Source organism: Hippocampus comes, unplaced genomic scaffold (assembly GCF_001891065.2).
Source record: "Hippocampus comes isolate QL1 unplaced genomic scaffold, H_comes_QL1_v1.1 scaffold261, whole genome shotgun sequence".
NCBI classification, from domain to species: Eukaryota; Metazoa; Chordata; class Actinopteri; order Syngnathiformes; family Syngnathidae; genus Hippocampus; species Hippocampus comes.
Genome location: NW_017805824.1, coordinates 4,515,858 through 4,531,526, shown reverse-complemented (window position 1 = coordinate 4,531,526; position 15,669 = coordinate 4,515,858). Strand labels below are relative to the sequence as shown.

At 40.9% G+C, this 15,669-nt stretch overlaps 3 protein-coding genes across 3 annotated transcripts in view; 2 read left to right on the top strand and 1 right to left on the bottom strand.

Annotated features, from left to right (window-relative positions):
- The window catches only part of LOC109525753 (BTB/POZ domain-containing protein 1), a 7,604-nt gene extending 2,428 nt beyond the window's left edge, over window positions 1-5,176 (top strand). The window contains exons 2-8 of the mRNA XM_019886515.1: window positions 1,653-1,809; window positions 2,476-2,581; window positions 2,665-2,862; window positions 3,101-3,230; window positions 3,311-3,398; window positions 4,183-4,329; window positions 4,410-5,176. Coding sequence (XP_019742074.1) covers window positions 1,653-1,809; window positions 2,476-2,581; window positions 2,665-2,862; window positions 3,101-3,230; window positions 3,311-3,398; window positions 4,183-4,329; window positions 4,410-4,568 — 985 coding nt within the window. The 3' untranslated portion in view covers window positions 4,569-5,176. The remainder of the gene's footprint in view (window positions 1-1,652; window positions 1,810-2,475; window positions 2,582-2,664; window positions 2,863-3,100; window positions 3,231-3,310; window positions 3,399-4,182; window positions 4,330-4,409) is intronic.
- Window positions 5,177-11,898: 6,722 nt separating this feature from the next.
- On the bottom strand, window positions 11,899-15,248 carry ramac (RNA guanine-7 methyltransferase activating subunit). Its single transcript, XM_019886528.1, has 4 exons — window positions 15,129-15,248; window positions 14,042-14,212; window positions 13,374-13,544; window positions 11,899-12,470 (listed from the first exon to the last, which is right to left on the bottom strand). The coding sequence occupies exons 1-4, from the start codon at window positions 15,134-15,136 to the stop codon at window positions 12,293-12,295; spliced, it is 528 nt and encodes a 175-aa protein (XP_019742087.1). The 5' UTR covers window positions 15,137-15,248; the 3' UTR covers window positions 11,899-12,292.
- Window positions 15,249-15,351: 103 nt separating this feature from the next.
- homer2 (homer scaffold protein 2) overlaps window positions 15,352-15,669 on the top strand; it is a 27,774-nt gene continuing 27,456 nt past the window's right edge. Inside the window, exon 1 of the mRNA XM_019886520.1 lies at window positions 15,352-15,483. Coding sequence (XP_019742079.1) covers window positions 15,482-15,483 — 2 coding nt within the window. The 5' untranslated portion in view covers window positions 15,352-15,481. The remainder of the gene's footprint in view (window positions 15,484-15,669) is intronic.

Below are 15,669 nucleotides of genomic sequence, written 5' to 3'. Positions count from 1 at the left end.
GAAGTAGACTGCACATAAAACACACACTTGAGGTGTCATTGTCTCCTATTACCCCGAGATGGGACCATCTGGTTGCAGAAAATCAAGCTCGGGGCTGTGGTGAGTCGTCATTTTCATGCACTTTGAATTTGCGTTGTATCGTATTTTGAAGGCATTAAACATTACCATAGCGATCAGAGAGAGTGTTGCGGCCAGATTAGACGCTCCTTGTGTTTATTATGATATTTCGAAAACACCACAGTTTCCATGCAGCTCATACCATATTATTTTGTTGTATTATTTCCGCCACACCTTAAATGCCGGTCCCTGAAAATATTGTCTGACATAAACCGGTCCGTGGGGCAAAAAAGGTTGGGGACCCCTGCTCTAAAAGACATAGAATTGTCCTTCAGATATAGATAGGAAACGAATAGTGCCTGACTATGGAATTCTATCTGTGCCATCTTAGTTTCATTTTGAATTTCAGACATTTATTCGAAACTAAGGCTGAAACTTGAGGAATTTGTGACAAAACAAGTGGAAGAAAAACTACCACTTATTTCTGCCTCAAAGCTTTGCAGTGATCATTTTTCCACACTAACTAATGTTTGGACTCATGCTCCACTCCATATAAAAATAAATTGTAGCAATGGCTACAAGCCAAGAGAAGAGTTCGCAAAAGACAGAGACTGTCCAAGTTGTCATGCTTAAACAATACATTCTAATTGGAGTATGGCGACTGCAAAGCAGAACTAATATAACAGTTGCCATCTTTACCCTGCGGCATACATGGGGATTGAACCCGAGCTTCCATCGCGTCACCAGCTTGGAAACGCAGAGCGCTCACTGCTGAGCTGAGGTAAAACCTTGGGCTGCCAATGCCCTCTTTTCAGGTTTCGAGGAGAGAGGCTCAAGCTGGCATCCGTTACGCTAACGCAACCTAACAGCATGTCTACTACCTCCATCACAAGGTATCGAGGTTGGCTAATTTTACATAGCCTACCAACATTATTTTCATGCCCCCCAACCCCCACAAGTGGTAAAGGATAGACACAGCCGCCGGTGCGCTTGTAATCGCTTAATTGAGCAAATAGTTTCAAAATAAACACGTAACCGGCACGTCCGTGTTTGCTGTCGCCACAAGTGAAGCCAAAGCAGTCAACATGCAGACTGGCGAATGGTGAGCCAGTTAACAGCCAGCCGCAAATTTGACCTCACAATAGCCAGCGCTACACTCTCATTTGTTGACTCCCACGGCATTCACTAGGCCAGGCCTCGCTTTTTTAAGCCACACACACACCCAAAGTCACAGACAGGAGAGTGTAAGGATGGTGACCCCCAGTTGACAAAAATAATACTTGCATCTCACATGTGCATTTTGTATTTAACCCTTTCAGGCACCCTGTAACCTCATAACACGATAAGCTGTCCACTGTAGTAACCGCTGTCCCTGAAAGGGTTAATAAAGCTATTTATGTCTGATTAATTGACAGGATAATTGTTTGAATAATCACTTCTAAAAATATTTCATAGTTGCAGCCCTATCTCAAATGAAGATGGTACCTCTGCCCAGCGCTGTTTTGTTCTAGTTATAACGAACAGTTTTAAAAAAGAAATTGTGAGACTGTTGTGCGCGTTGATCACTGCAAAGTTTTCTCTGTTCTTTTGCACAGGTTCTTGTATTCGGATGATGTTCACATCGGTCCAGGAACTGTGATGTCCACTCTGAACATAGCCAAGAAATACGCTGTCCCCGCTCTGGCCACTCACTGTGTGGAGTTTGTCAGCAAGCACCTGAAAGCAGACAACGCATTCATGTTCCTCACGCAGGTTTATGCTTTCACTTTCTGAATGTACTTGTCACATGACCAAGCTTAAAGTCCATTTTCTTGACAAATGTTATGCAGACATTCGTGGCTGCAGTTAGTAGTGTAAGGTATTGTCATATTCTAGAGTTTTGGAGGCATTTTCCCTGAAAATTTGAGACAGATTGCTAATTTTATGAATTTTGAGGGAGACTGAAAATTGATCACACCTGACTGGGCTACAGGTGGGAAAGACCTTGGACTGGTTGCCAGTCAATCACAGGGCTCATAGAGACCAACAGCCATTCACACTCACACCGTCACTCAGGGAGAACTGAACTTCGTCACACTGACTTTATTGCAACTATTTCTTGTCAATACTAAGACAGCCTGACATAAAACATGTCATCTGTCATATGTTGTTTCATGAACAAGTCCACTGCATCTGCTATTGCAGAATATAACTTTCCAGTTTGAATATGCATTTATTTATGGGTGCACCTCAGATGTGTTGGAAATCCCTGAAAATATTTCTTGAATGCTTGAATAGAAACTTTGAAAGCGTATGAAACCTGAATACAATTTAAACATGAATGGTAAATTATCAAAAGCAGGTTCAAGATGGGTTTTTTTTCCTGTTTACAGGTTTGATGTATCGAAAAATAAATGTATGATACTCTTGTGTTTCCAGGCAAGGTTATTTGATGACCCTCAGATTTCCAGCCTCTGTTTAGACACCATAGACAAAAGCACTGCAGAGGCAGTAAATACAGAGGGGTTTACTGGTATTGACCTTGGTAAGCGAGCCTTCTACCAAAGTAAGGTTTCCAACAAGTGTTGCTTGTTCTGGAAGACTTAATTTTGATTTTGTGTGCTGTAGACACTCTCTGCACAGTTCTCGAAAGAGACACGTTGAACATCAGGGAGAATCGTCTCTTTGAGGCTGTGGTACACTGGGCCGAAGCCGAGTGCAGCAGACAACAGCTTCCAGCCACCTCGGAGAACAAACAGAAGGTACTTGGAAAAGCCCTACCGCTCATCCGCTTCCCGCTCATGAGTGTGGAGAAGTTTCCTACAGGTAAGCTAAGTACATACTCACTGGCCACTGTTTTGAGCACACATGTACCATGTAATGTGATACAATACAATAAATATGTTTTTTTTTCTCAGTTCAAATCTAAAAGTACGTCAATGTTGATCATGTTCCTGGTGTGTCCAGGCGTCATATTCTTTCTTATGCAACAAGTGCCTCGTCTGGAAATGTGTTCAATCAGGGGGTGTGAAATGTGTTTTTTTTTTTTTTTTACACCTTTAAGCAAACCCCAAACCACGGCCCAGCAACAATGACAGGCCCCGCTGCTGCCTTCGTGGAGAAGAATGCAGCATTAATAGATTTCAGCATGTCGAGAGTCGATGGGGCTACAGCGGTACCAGTGACAGAATCAGGTGAGATGACAACACGGTCAATCTAATAAATGCGAGCTTGACCAGTTAATAGACAACTGCTTCTATCAATGTCTCTTTAGATTCAACGTCAGTAGACGAATATCCATTGTGGGCTTTGGTCTGTACGGTTCCATCCATGGACACACGGACTATCAGGTCAACATACAGGTAACGCTGCCGTGTTTTTAATGCGTGGTGTCATTGGCATGACACGTGATGCAATGTGTTGGCAGTTTGGAGTCTGGGCGCTAGAATTTTTAGTATGAAATGCATGCATTACACAGTGCCCGAAATAAACCGCAACGGACACACTTCACCTTTGATAAACATAACTTCCAGTCGTAAAATCGCCTTCCTGACAATGTAGTAAAATGTCAACTGCGTTCTCGCTGAGTGAGTTAATGCTTATTAAATGTCATATTTATTCCCATCTGTCGCCTTCGTTATTTCCGCTTTAGTTTGACAATGGTTCATACACAATGTACAATTTTAATGTTCTGAAGGACATATTTCTACAAACACGTGGAGACTCACTCAAATAGCTGTTTAGTAGCAGCACACTTCGTTTTGCCTCATTTGATTCAAGACATGAATTCTTAATATATTCATATGGCCATCCCTTTAAGATGAGGTGAAAACACATCATTTCACTTCACAATTTATTTTCAATTCTTATGGAATGTTTAAAATTGGGAATATTTCCCAAATTCCCCCGCTTAATTTGCCATGGAAATTTAACCCTAATCAACAACCAACCAGCAATTTGATTCAAAATATCAAACCTGTTACTTTGCAGCACTGTTGGAACACTTCACAATGTTTTACAGTGAACCCCTGCATATTCGCAGTTTGACATTTTCACAGTTCCCTCTTCACCCTTTTTTTTTTTAAATTTGTCATCCGTTATTCGCTGAAAAAAACTGAGCTTGTTGCTGTTTTTTTTTTTTGGTAGATAATGGAGAGCGACAAACACCTCACTGTGGGACAGAACGACACAGGATTCAGTTGTGACGGCACATCGAACACCTTCAGAGTAATGTTCACAGAGCCTGTGGAAATCCTTCCTAATATCAGCTATACCGCATGCGCCACCTTAAAGGTGAGACGCCTTTCCAACATCAACTTTCAACTGCCAATCAACCAGTGAAGATTCATCATGTTTGATCATTTTTTATTTAGGGACCTGACTCCCACTATGGCACGAAGGGGTTGAAGAAAGTCACCCAGGAGTCAGCAACAGGGACGAAGACAACATTTGTCTTTTTCAAATCCCCCGGAAACAATAACGGTACCTCGGTGGAGGACGGACAGATACCAGAAATTATTTACTATACATAGATTGACGTAGGAAGACTTCGCATCGCTTGAATCGTTTTGTGCTTCGTAATCCCAGGGAATGAACACTGAGTGGCAGCTTGTTTATAGCGAAATGCACAGACACAAAGATTGTTCCATGCGACAGAGGTTAAAAAAAAAATCAATGCCACTTCCTGCTTCAATGTTATTAGATGTAAATATGTAAATGATGAGAAAAAGCAAATGTTCTCCTTCTAATAAAGACTGCAGACTTAGCTGGAGGCAAACAAGCGAATGTTGTCCCCCACAAGCTGCTAGTGCTCTTGTTAGTCTTGAATGACTCAAGCTTCAGAGTCAGCCACCAGTTGTCAACAACACCACACTTTCAGTTGTTCTGAAAAGCCGTTTGAGTATTTATTTGATATTCCTTGATATCCAGCTCAGGGTTGAAGTACTAGTTCGGTCTTTGTCCCCAATAGTAGGAATCGGCGAGTACCAATACCAGGTATCGGTATCGGGCCGATATAGGCCTTATTTTTTTGTTGTTAAACTTTTTATGGAATTTTTTAAACAGTTTGAAAAAAGAAAAATATAGGCCTTATTTTAAGGTATTGGGTTCTTTTGGAGTCTGCCAATATCAGTCACCCCCCCCCCCCAAAAATAGTATATGTAACATATGTTAACTGTTTTGTAAAACGCTTTGTTACTGCTGTAGCTGTTGTGAAAGCGCTATATAAATCAGGGTGTATTGTATTGTTTAAAATTCGGCTAGTTAACATCTAGTGCTTCACAAGTAGTACCAGTCGCAGAGCTGTAAACAAGTGTATAGTTTTTCCTCACTAGTATGAGTTGCCCGGGTGTGCGGAGATGTCATACAATAGTTACTTGTACTGAATTGGCGTATTAGTGACAATAAAGGGCGTACTAGTACATTGACCTTAAAGGGTGCCTGTGGTTGTCAGATGAAAAAATCAACATGGTTCATCAAGGAAAAGTGAATCCAAACACATTTCGGTTATACTGGTAGTATAAAGCAAGCTCATAATCGCTCGCGGGACATTTCTGTCCAAGACGCCGTGGCAGCTAACGCGTGCAGACATACAAACCAATTCCAATGAAGATGACACGTAAATATAAATAAAAACAGTACAATGATTTGCAAATCATCTTCAACCTATATTTAATTGAATAGACTACAAAAACAAGATGTTCAAACTGACTCGGTTCATTGTTTTGCCAAAGAATCCTTAACTTTGAATTTTATGCCTGCAAAACGTTCCAAAAAAGCTAGGACATTATATTGTTTACCAGTGTGTTACATCACCTTTTAACAATGTTCAAAAAAACGTTTTGGAACTGAGGACACTCATTGTTGAAGCTTTGTAGGTGGAATTCTTTCCTATTTTTGCTTGATGTACAGCTTCAGCTGTTCAACTGTCTCCGTTGACGTATTTTACGCTTCATAATGCGCCACAAATTTTCAATGGAACGTGTCTGGACTGCAGGCAGGCCAGCCTAATACCTGCACTCCTTTACCTGCCCTCTTTTACTTCGTTGCCACGCTGTTGTAACACATGCATAATGTTGTTTGGCATTATCTTGCCAAAACAAACTAGAATGGCAGCATATGTGTCTCCAAAACTTGTAGGTACCTCTCAGCATGAGAATGGTTTCTCATGCCATTGGCACTAACAAAGCCCCATACCTTCACAGATGCTGGCTTTTGAACTTTGCCATAACAGCCCATATGGTTCTTTCCCTCTTTGGCCTGGAGGACACGACGTCCACAATTTCCGAAAACAATTTGAAATATGAACTCATCCGACCATGGAACACTTTTCCACTTTGCATCAGTCCATCTTGGATGGGCTTGGGCCCAGAGAAGTCTGGGACTTGATAAATGACTGCTGATTTGCACAGTAGAGTTTTAAGTTGCACTTACGGATGTAGTGCCAAACTATATTGACTTTGATTTTCTGATGTGGTCCCTGATCCTGGGTGGTGATAATCCTTTACACATTGACATTGGAGTTTGATGCAGTGCCGCCTGAGGGATCGAAGGCCACGGACGTTCAATGTTGGTTTTCGGCCTTGTCTCTTGCATCCCTAAATTCCTTGCAATTGTACGTTGAGGAATATTGCCCTGAAACCGCTTCATGATTTTCCTCACGCAGTTGTTCACAAAGAGGTAAACTTCACCCTAACTTGTGAATGACTGAGCAATTCTGCTCCTTTTATATTTAATCATGGCACACCGCTGTTCCCAAATAGCCTCTTCACCTGTGGGATGTTCCAAACAGCTCCAGTATTTGATGAGCGTTCCTCAACTTCCTCAGTCTTTTTAGCCACCTGTCCCAGGTTTTTGCAACATGTTGCAGCCTTAAAATTCAAAGTTAATGATTGTATGCTGAAAACAATGGTTATCAGTTTGAATATTAAATATCTTGTCTTTGTAGTGCATTTAATTAAATATAGGTTGAACATCAATTGCAAATGTATTCTGCTTTTATTTATGTTTAACAGAATGTCCCAACGTCATTGCAATTGGATTGGTACTTGCTCCCCCTTGGTCTGCAGGAAGCAAAGTCGTGACGTAGTATCGTTGAAAGGTGAGGCTTGATCAATATTGATATTAATAGAATATTGCCGTTTGGCAGTACCTGTGCGCTATCATGGTGGAATGCAAAGCATGTGGACATCTCAATAACAAGTGAAAAATTAAGCATAAGCATTGGGGCCAAACACGAATTAGAGGTGACTCAAATTGGACAGTGGAGAAAATAACACCAATTGAGCAGTTCCTGAATCGAGTTATACACACACACACACACACACACACACAGATAAAGCACTCAAAAAAAGTGTACCTCATTTACTATCATGATAAAATTGGAGGTTACATTTTTTTGGACTGTATGCCATGTTTTTCAGTAAAAGTACAATTACGGTAGTAATCCATTTGTGTGGATTCAGGGGTTAAATGGTTAACAAATGGCGATTGAGGTATGACTCCAGCCCGTAAGGACTTTATATGACAACAATAACGATCTGGCGTATCCCTCAATAGCAACTGGTGGGTGTCAAGGCCGTTCCAAGCATGGCGCCTTGCGTTAAAATAAGCCAAGGGTATTGCAGCCATGCTGTTTTGGCGAATACAAGACTAGACACAAAGATGGCAACACCAGATATGTATCAAACTTGACAAGATTGCTCCGTTTCCCCATCAATACCTTGAATGGGGCCGTTAAAGATACCCTGTAAGCTGGATGTCAAGGATTCTGAAGAAATGCTAAAACAGCTTTCCATATATCTTTGCTGAGTACTTTGCAAAAGGATACAATATATGCAAATGTACTTAAGTCTGTAAGTATATGTACATGCTACGTACTGCTTCCATCAACTCAGCGTGTTTTGTGTAACTTTGTTACTGTTACCTGCTGTAATTCATACATGTTTGCTTGGCACTTCTTTGAAATTAAAAGAACAGCTTCATTTTGTATTACAGACTTGAAAGAATTTGTTTACTGTAGCTCCCAATGAGATGGCTTTTGATGTTAGCCCGTCTCTTTTTTTCTTTCCTTTTCTCTCTTTCTTTTAATCATACAGACACGGCCATCTATCCATTGGCAAGACCCAGTGTACTGCTTCTATTTTGAAAGTTGCGCTTTTATTTGCATACATGTAGACTTGTGCCTGCAGTGTTGCCAACCTAACTGACGTGTTTGCTATATTTAGCGCCTTTTTTGTCCCATCTCGCAACTATTTTTCAAAAAAAAAAAAAAAAAAAAGACAAGCAAAAATGACGACAGTGGTCCTACATTAGCAAAATTCTTATTTTCTGTATGGTGGAGGGAAGAGGGCCAAGATGATTTATCCTGGGTGCATTTAATGTCATCACTGTATCATTATTAATCAATGTCAACTGAGACCTTTGGAGGAGCAGTTGCTCAAAGTTAGGAGTGGGCCACATTGAACTTTAAATAACTATTGTCAAAACAATAGAAAGATAACGTGTCTATAAAATGCGAATTTGTGGCCATTCAATACAAATGTATGAGCTTCCGACTGAACAACTGGATAAGCAAATCGAGAGCCTTTTATGGAAATGCTAAGTTTAGGGTAGAGGCCTGCCGTACGATAATAGACGGTGGTTGGTACAGTACTGTAGTCACATTGAATTTTCTTTTAGGCTGGGAATAAGCTTCAAAAACCTTCTCAAAAACCTTAAAGTACATTGTAGGCTATTGAGTACAGAATACTAATTAATTGACACTTGCATTTAAGGCAGTGCTTCTGTAATTTCCGTTAACCCCCCCCAGGAAGAAGAAAATATTTTGTGCCCACAACCTCTCCATAAGAATCTAAGCATCTAAATTACAGTACTGTCTAAGAATCTAAATGACTTTCAGGTTACCTGAAATTGATATTTTTTTTAATTTATCAAAGCCTCAATGACTGATGATTATTTTGATTTGTTTACATTCATCCAGTGTTTTGTGTCAGCGTGGAGGCTTTCCTGATCCATTTAAGCATTCATTTTTAATCAGCGGCACTCAGTTCTGCTCAATTTGTCATGCCCCCCCCTCCCCCATTGAATGTACTGTACAGGATGTACAAAATGTTCTAGGTGTGATATGTATTTCTTTCCAGTCGACTTCACGGCAACATTAAGGTGCAGGGGCATGTTGTGCGTGTGTCCAGCTGGTGGGAGTTATGTATGCTGTATTTTAATGATACATGACTGACTATTAATTAATTAACGTATGAACATACTGTATATAGAAATGTGTGATTAACAGCAGGAGTGGCCCTGGAGCTGGTGAATCACGTGTAAAGCATTCTCACCGATTGAGTTTATTGGCCAAAACACGGATTAGCTTCCTTTGATTGCCATTTCCACTGGGTAAATTATACCCTTTTTTGCGGTATGATTTTGTTAATTTTGTCTGTCTTCCTTGTAATTGTTTAATCATTTTGTTTTATCAGTGATATCTTATAAATGGATATTGTGAGCGTGAATGGTTCTTCGTCTGTGGGGCATCTTACCCCATGGCCTGGTGAAGGCTCCCACAACAACTCCCCTAGAGGAAGAAGATGTCCCCTACAACACGAAGTCATACTTTTCCAGTTTCACATATTTTTTTGGGTGGGTGGGGGGGAGTATTTGGTGTCCTCTGCAAGAATCCCGTTAATATTTAAAAACACGTTTATGTAGGCATATCCTTAAAACACACACACAAACAGACAGAGGCTTATTTTGTAGTTTCAAAATATTCAACTTACTTCAATAACAATTCTTCGGATTTCAAGTTTAACAAGGCCGCTATGGTACAGGGAAAGACCTGAGATTAAAATTGGCTCCATCTAGTGATCAGGAAGGGAATTATGGACGGGGGCATCTCACCCACCTCGACCCTACTGTTGAGTAAGAAGGACAAATCAAATGATATGATGGTTTCTTTCCCTCTTTTCTGAAAACCCCAAAAAGTATGAAATGCTGACATTTCCGGAATGACCAATATAGCGTGAGTATTCTGCATGCCCCCCCGCCCCAAGATATAATCAGAATAACAAGCAGAGAGCACTGTCTTTACACGGATGACCTGAGCGTCTGCATGATTAATTTACAGTGCAGTCGAACGAGCAAAGCAATAAAAGTCTTCTTTCTTCTTTAGTCCGAGAGTATGCACGAGTGTAAAGCCTTACGATTGACTGCACTTCTATTCACTGCTATACATCTATAGGAAGCTGGGGGGGGGGTGTTTATTTCAGTGGAGAGTGCAGAGCAAAACTACTTTGCTATTCACACGTGTCACATGCTGCGTGAACGCTGCACTGGCCTGGACCAACCTTAACCCCCCACTGCACTTTCCAACACCAGATGTAGGTCACAGAGTGCTGCAGGGGCTGCATGCGGGGTGTGTGTGTTTTGCGTGTGTGACTTTAGACGTGGGTCGGGGAGAGACCGATGATTGTAGTCTCCACCAAGGACATGGCCCCCAGCACACTGTCTCCACGGCTGTCACTTTGCATCATCCCCAACAGGCCACACAAAGTCTGACAGGCTGCCAGACAGGCCGAGGGGATTGTCGTGGCTCCTTTTGCTACTACCGCTGCTCTCTCGACTGTTTTTCCTCGCTCGCCACCTCGCATAATGCATGAATGACGTACTAATTAAAATGTCATGGACATTGAATGGGGTCACAAGTTATACCTTTCTAACAAGTAGGAAGGCGTGTCACAGTATCTGACGTGAGAAAGGCTAAACAGCCAGTCGGTGTTCTTAGAACAGCAAAATATTTAGCAAATACATCTTGAGTCACTGTCAATCTTTAGATCATTCCAAACTAAGGTATGCCCATTGAGATGACTTGACGTCAGCAAATATGGACATGCTGTACCGCATCAAAAAAAGGGTGCGACCAAATCCTGTCCTGGTGTGACCAAGTGAAAAAGTTGGTAGCACCAGTGCTAACAGTGCAAAAGTTGGTGTAGAGCGGTAGGAAAAAATAAGTTGCACAAAATAGTGAGAGTCCATGAGGAGAAATGGGGCGACAAGCGGTTGAATAAATGAGTGAAGTGCAACTTTATTTTTTTTTGGTTGGTTTGTTTTTATGAAGCTGACCTCCAAAATGGGAGCGATATGGGAGTGAGAGTCACGCTGAATGTGAGCAAACAGGTTGGGAATCGTTTTCATTGTGACTGTATGGGGCAGAATTCCCCCCCACCCCCACAAACTATGCTTCAGGACCAGGATGAAATTTGTTCTCTGGGAGTGGGATGGGACAGGAGTGAAAACACCCTCCTGTATCATACTTGAGTTCCCTGTCAAATGTGTTGGAGCGGACATTCTGGAAGTGACTCAAACATTTTTCTCTTCCGCACAACAGAGGCTTTAAGTCTCATGCCTTTGGAAGGTAAAATATTAAAATGCACGTTTTGATTCGCTGAATTACTTCCTGTCTCTGTTGGTGACGAGTGGGTGGCAGCACAGCTGCGGACTTGTCCTGGTGGCTTGGAGTTTGTCTGAAAGTGCCACTCACAACTAGTCATTGTAATGGTAGCAATCGTAAGTTTGATTTAGAACCATTTGTTTTTATTTGATATATTTTGATAGATGCTGGTGAGATGAACTGCGCACACATCACCACCTTCATGTTTCACCGAATCATGCTTCTTTGGTGGTTGCACATGAACTACCGGGTTAGGCATAGTGGGTGTGCCAGAAGTCTGGACGGGCAAAATCGACGATACTTGGAAGTGTGCAAGCCCGGCCTGTTTAAAAAAGAAAAAAAAAAAAAGATTTGCCTCGCACCAAACGAAGCAAAAAAACAAAAACAATGGTTTGTAATTTCAAAAACTTCTCTGGTAAATCAGGGTACCACTTTATTGAAAATGGTACATCGTGAGCAGCTTCGACAAGCTTGAAAACGAGCACAAAGCCATATGCTTCATTTCATTTGAAGTCGTGTTTGATTACGGTTAAAACAGTTCACTTACAATCTTCACTAAAATGCCTAATTACATCATGTATTTACCAACTTGCATACAATAATAACAGGCAAGATAAATCTCCCCACCCCCCTTCAAGCGGCGTATTTGTGAAAGTATTCCTGTTTTTTATGGGTCAAATTTACATTTATACCATAAACTCATGACGAAAACAAACATTTCTGTCACTGTATGAGACTGGCAAGACGTCATAAAACAAACTAACAGATACAACATTGCTATTTATACAAATGATGAAATCCTCATAACAGAGATCAGTATCTGTCATAACTCATCGGCCGATGATAATGCGAGTAGTTTTCCTGATGGGAGTTTGACTGAGACCCACGATCATAGCCCCCGTACTGGTCTTTGTCTTGCTGATGCCTGTAATGCTCTCCTCTACCAGGGCGGTTCCCCCCCCAGCCGCGACCTCCTTGATGGTCCTGGTACCTGCAGGTAGGCAAAGAAATCAACAACTGATCTTGTTTAAAAACAAAAAAAAAATTCTGGTCAGGAATGCAATAACCACAATCTTAAACAATAATAACGTGCTTATTTTAATTAGACTTTTTTAAATTAACGGTAAAAATTAAAAATCACAGTTTGTAATGATTATCATATCACATTAATTTTTCTTGTCTTTTTACAGTGTTGTTTAGACTTACAAGTTTAACTGCTATGACCATGCTTGGAACTCAAAACAGTTCTCTCTCAATCATTGATACACACTGAAATGAATGGAAATGTTATTAATCCGTTCCAGCGCCACCCCAAAAATACTAAATAGCACTCGACTGTATTGTAGTACATGTATTACCATTTTAAGGAATGCAGTTAAGTCCAAGGAATTACTGTCAACCAGAAAATTCGACATTTTTACACCTCAGATTACGACCGAAAACCGGTTTTCGACCAAACTGAGCAAACCCGAATACGCCACTTGACTCCTCTTGGCTTCCTTACACGAGAAAGTGACGCTTCAACGTGTAGCGTTCATTGTGATCAGACGTGTTTGTTGTGAGTTACGCAAATCTGACTGTTGTTGATGTTATTTCTGCAAAGTGTATTAGCCCCTAATCATGGGCGAATAAAATAGTTTCGGGTTTCGAACAAATCGCTTTTCGAACAGCCTTCTGGAACGGATTATGGTCGAAAACTGAGGTATGACTGTACTTTGAAAATACATACAACAGTGCTTCAAGTAACATTAAAGTATGCCTGGCAAAGTATCCATAAGATAATACACATAAAGTATAGATATGATAAAAATCCAGGATATGAACTGTATACTGCTATGTCATGATGGACATTTTACACCATATCTATGAAATATATTATTGTTCCCAACTCTACCTTCTGTCTCTTGCTTGATAGTTTCCTCCGCCACGACCTCTCCACTCCTCCACGATAGGAGGAGGATCAGCTGGCCTGTTCACATACCGCTGGTACTCTTCATCCTCGGAGGAATATCTTTGAGCGAACATTTCCTCGTAACTTTGTTCTTCTTCCATGGTTTCACTCATTCTGGAATGAAGGAGATGTAAAATTACCAATACAGTGATAATTACCAATACAGTGGTACCTTGACTGATAAGTTTAATTTGTTCAGTGACCATGCTTGGAACTCAAAATACTCATTTCTCTAGTCATCGTTACACACTGAAATGAATGGAAATATAAAACGATCATCATCATTCTCTTCTTCCTATCCGAGGTTGAGTTACAAGGGCAGGAACTTAAGCCCAGACTTCCTTCTCTCAATCGGGAGGGTGTCCTTGGTCGACCTCGAGGCCTCCTCCCAGTGGGACATACCCGGAACACCTCACCAGGAAGACGTCCAACGGGCATCCTGACATGCTACCGTATTTTTTAAGTTTTACCATGTCTGTGTCTAAAAATACAATGTGTCTTGTGTATGTGTTAAATACAGAAATAGCACCCGTAACTGATACGATGCCTTTTAATACGGCGCACCATATGGTCGTGAAAATACAGTATATCGATAGGTTGCACAACTCTACCTTCTGTCTCCTCCTTGATGGTTGCCTCCTCCGTGACCTCTGCAGTCCTCCGTGATTGGAGGAAGATCAGCCGGCCTGTTCACATCCTGCTGGTGCTCTTGGTCCTCGGAGGAAAACATGTGCGTGAACACCTCCTCTGAACTTTTCTGTTTTTTCGTAGTTTCACACATTCTGAAATGAATGAGACTCTGGTTAACATGTGGAAAATAGCAACTATTATATGTATGTTCAGTTACATGCAAAAGTATTTGCCCCATCTAAAATTCTTTTTTTTTTTTTTGCATAGTTCCTCACTTTAATGCTTCACTTCAAGTAACATGTCAATGTCCTACTTGTATGTCAAAGTTGACCTGACTACTAGTGAGTCCATGTAGTGGCACATGTACCTTTAGTTGATTATCAAGGATATCAAATAAATGCTTAACTGGCTTTCTATAAAGATAAACTAAATGCTCCGTTTTTATTCCAAAGAAAATTAAGCACACTAGTGGGGCGACTCACACGGTTACACAAGTAAAACAAAGGAGTGACTTCATTTCAATTGTTTTTTTTTTGGTTTCTGTATTAAACATTTCGACTCAGTAGCTGGACAAATGTGGCAGACTAGTAGGCGCTACTTGGTGCAGAAAGCTACTAGCGCGTGACTCATCCCTACAAGTTGGACCTAATATCTGTTCCTAGTTTAGCACGGTAGTTTACTATACAGTAATGTATTATTGCGTACTAGTAAGCCAAAGTGGCACGAGTTGTGGGGGCGGGGGGACTAGTAAGACTGTCGTTATATTGAACCCTTTTCTTTTTCAAAGTGCAGTGAATTGTTTATTTACATGGTAACCGAAAAAGAGCATAGGCTACTAGTAAATGGACCTTTATGAATATCAAGGACATGGATTAAATGCTGAAAAGGCGTCCCTGTTGTTTACGTTTGTTACATTAGGCCTCCTCGGCTGTGTGGGGCACTATAGAAAGCGTCAACAACTCGCGTGCATAATAATAACAAGACATGACTCGATGCAAGTTGGTATTCACAAAACCTGGAAACAACAAAGCAGGAAGGAACAACCAAGTACATCTTCTGAAAACATACCTGAGCATACCACGAAAATACACAACGAATTCCAACGAACAATAAAGTTCAGTGTACAAATAGAAAGACGCTGAAATTGTTCCCCTTAGAAACAACGAAACAGATAAAAAGGTTCCGGCCAGGGAGCACTCGCACGTGCATTTGATGGATGGCGATCACATGCCACTTAGGGATGAAAATATACATACGTTTACATATACACGAAAGTTAACGTCGGATTGGTTATTATTTCCAAAGCAAAATATATTGAAATACACTGAGTGCCCATGGGTGGTACATTTATTCTCGATAGATTTACAATTAAATAGTTAAGTGTTATATTTGTGGAAAGCGACACGAAGTCCTTGGAAACAATGTAAGTGCACGAGCGAAGCAAACTGTAATCTGTAACGTGTTAAAGATTTGTGTTTTTGACCAACAAATGTCCCTTACTTCCTTGTATCAGATTATTCAGTGGGGGAGTGGTAGCAAAAACATACAGTACACTCTGTATATGTAGATTCTTGTGTTTAAAAAAATAATTAAAAAAGATATATATATA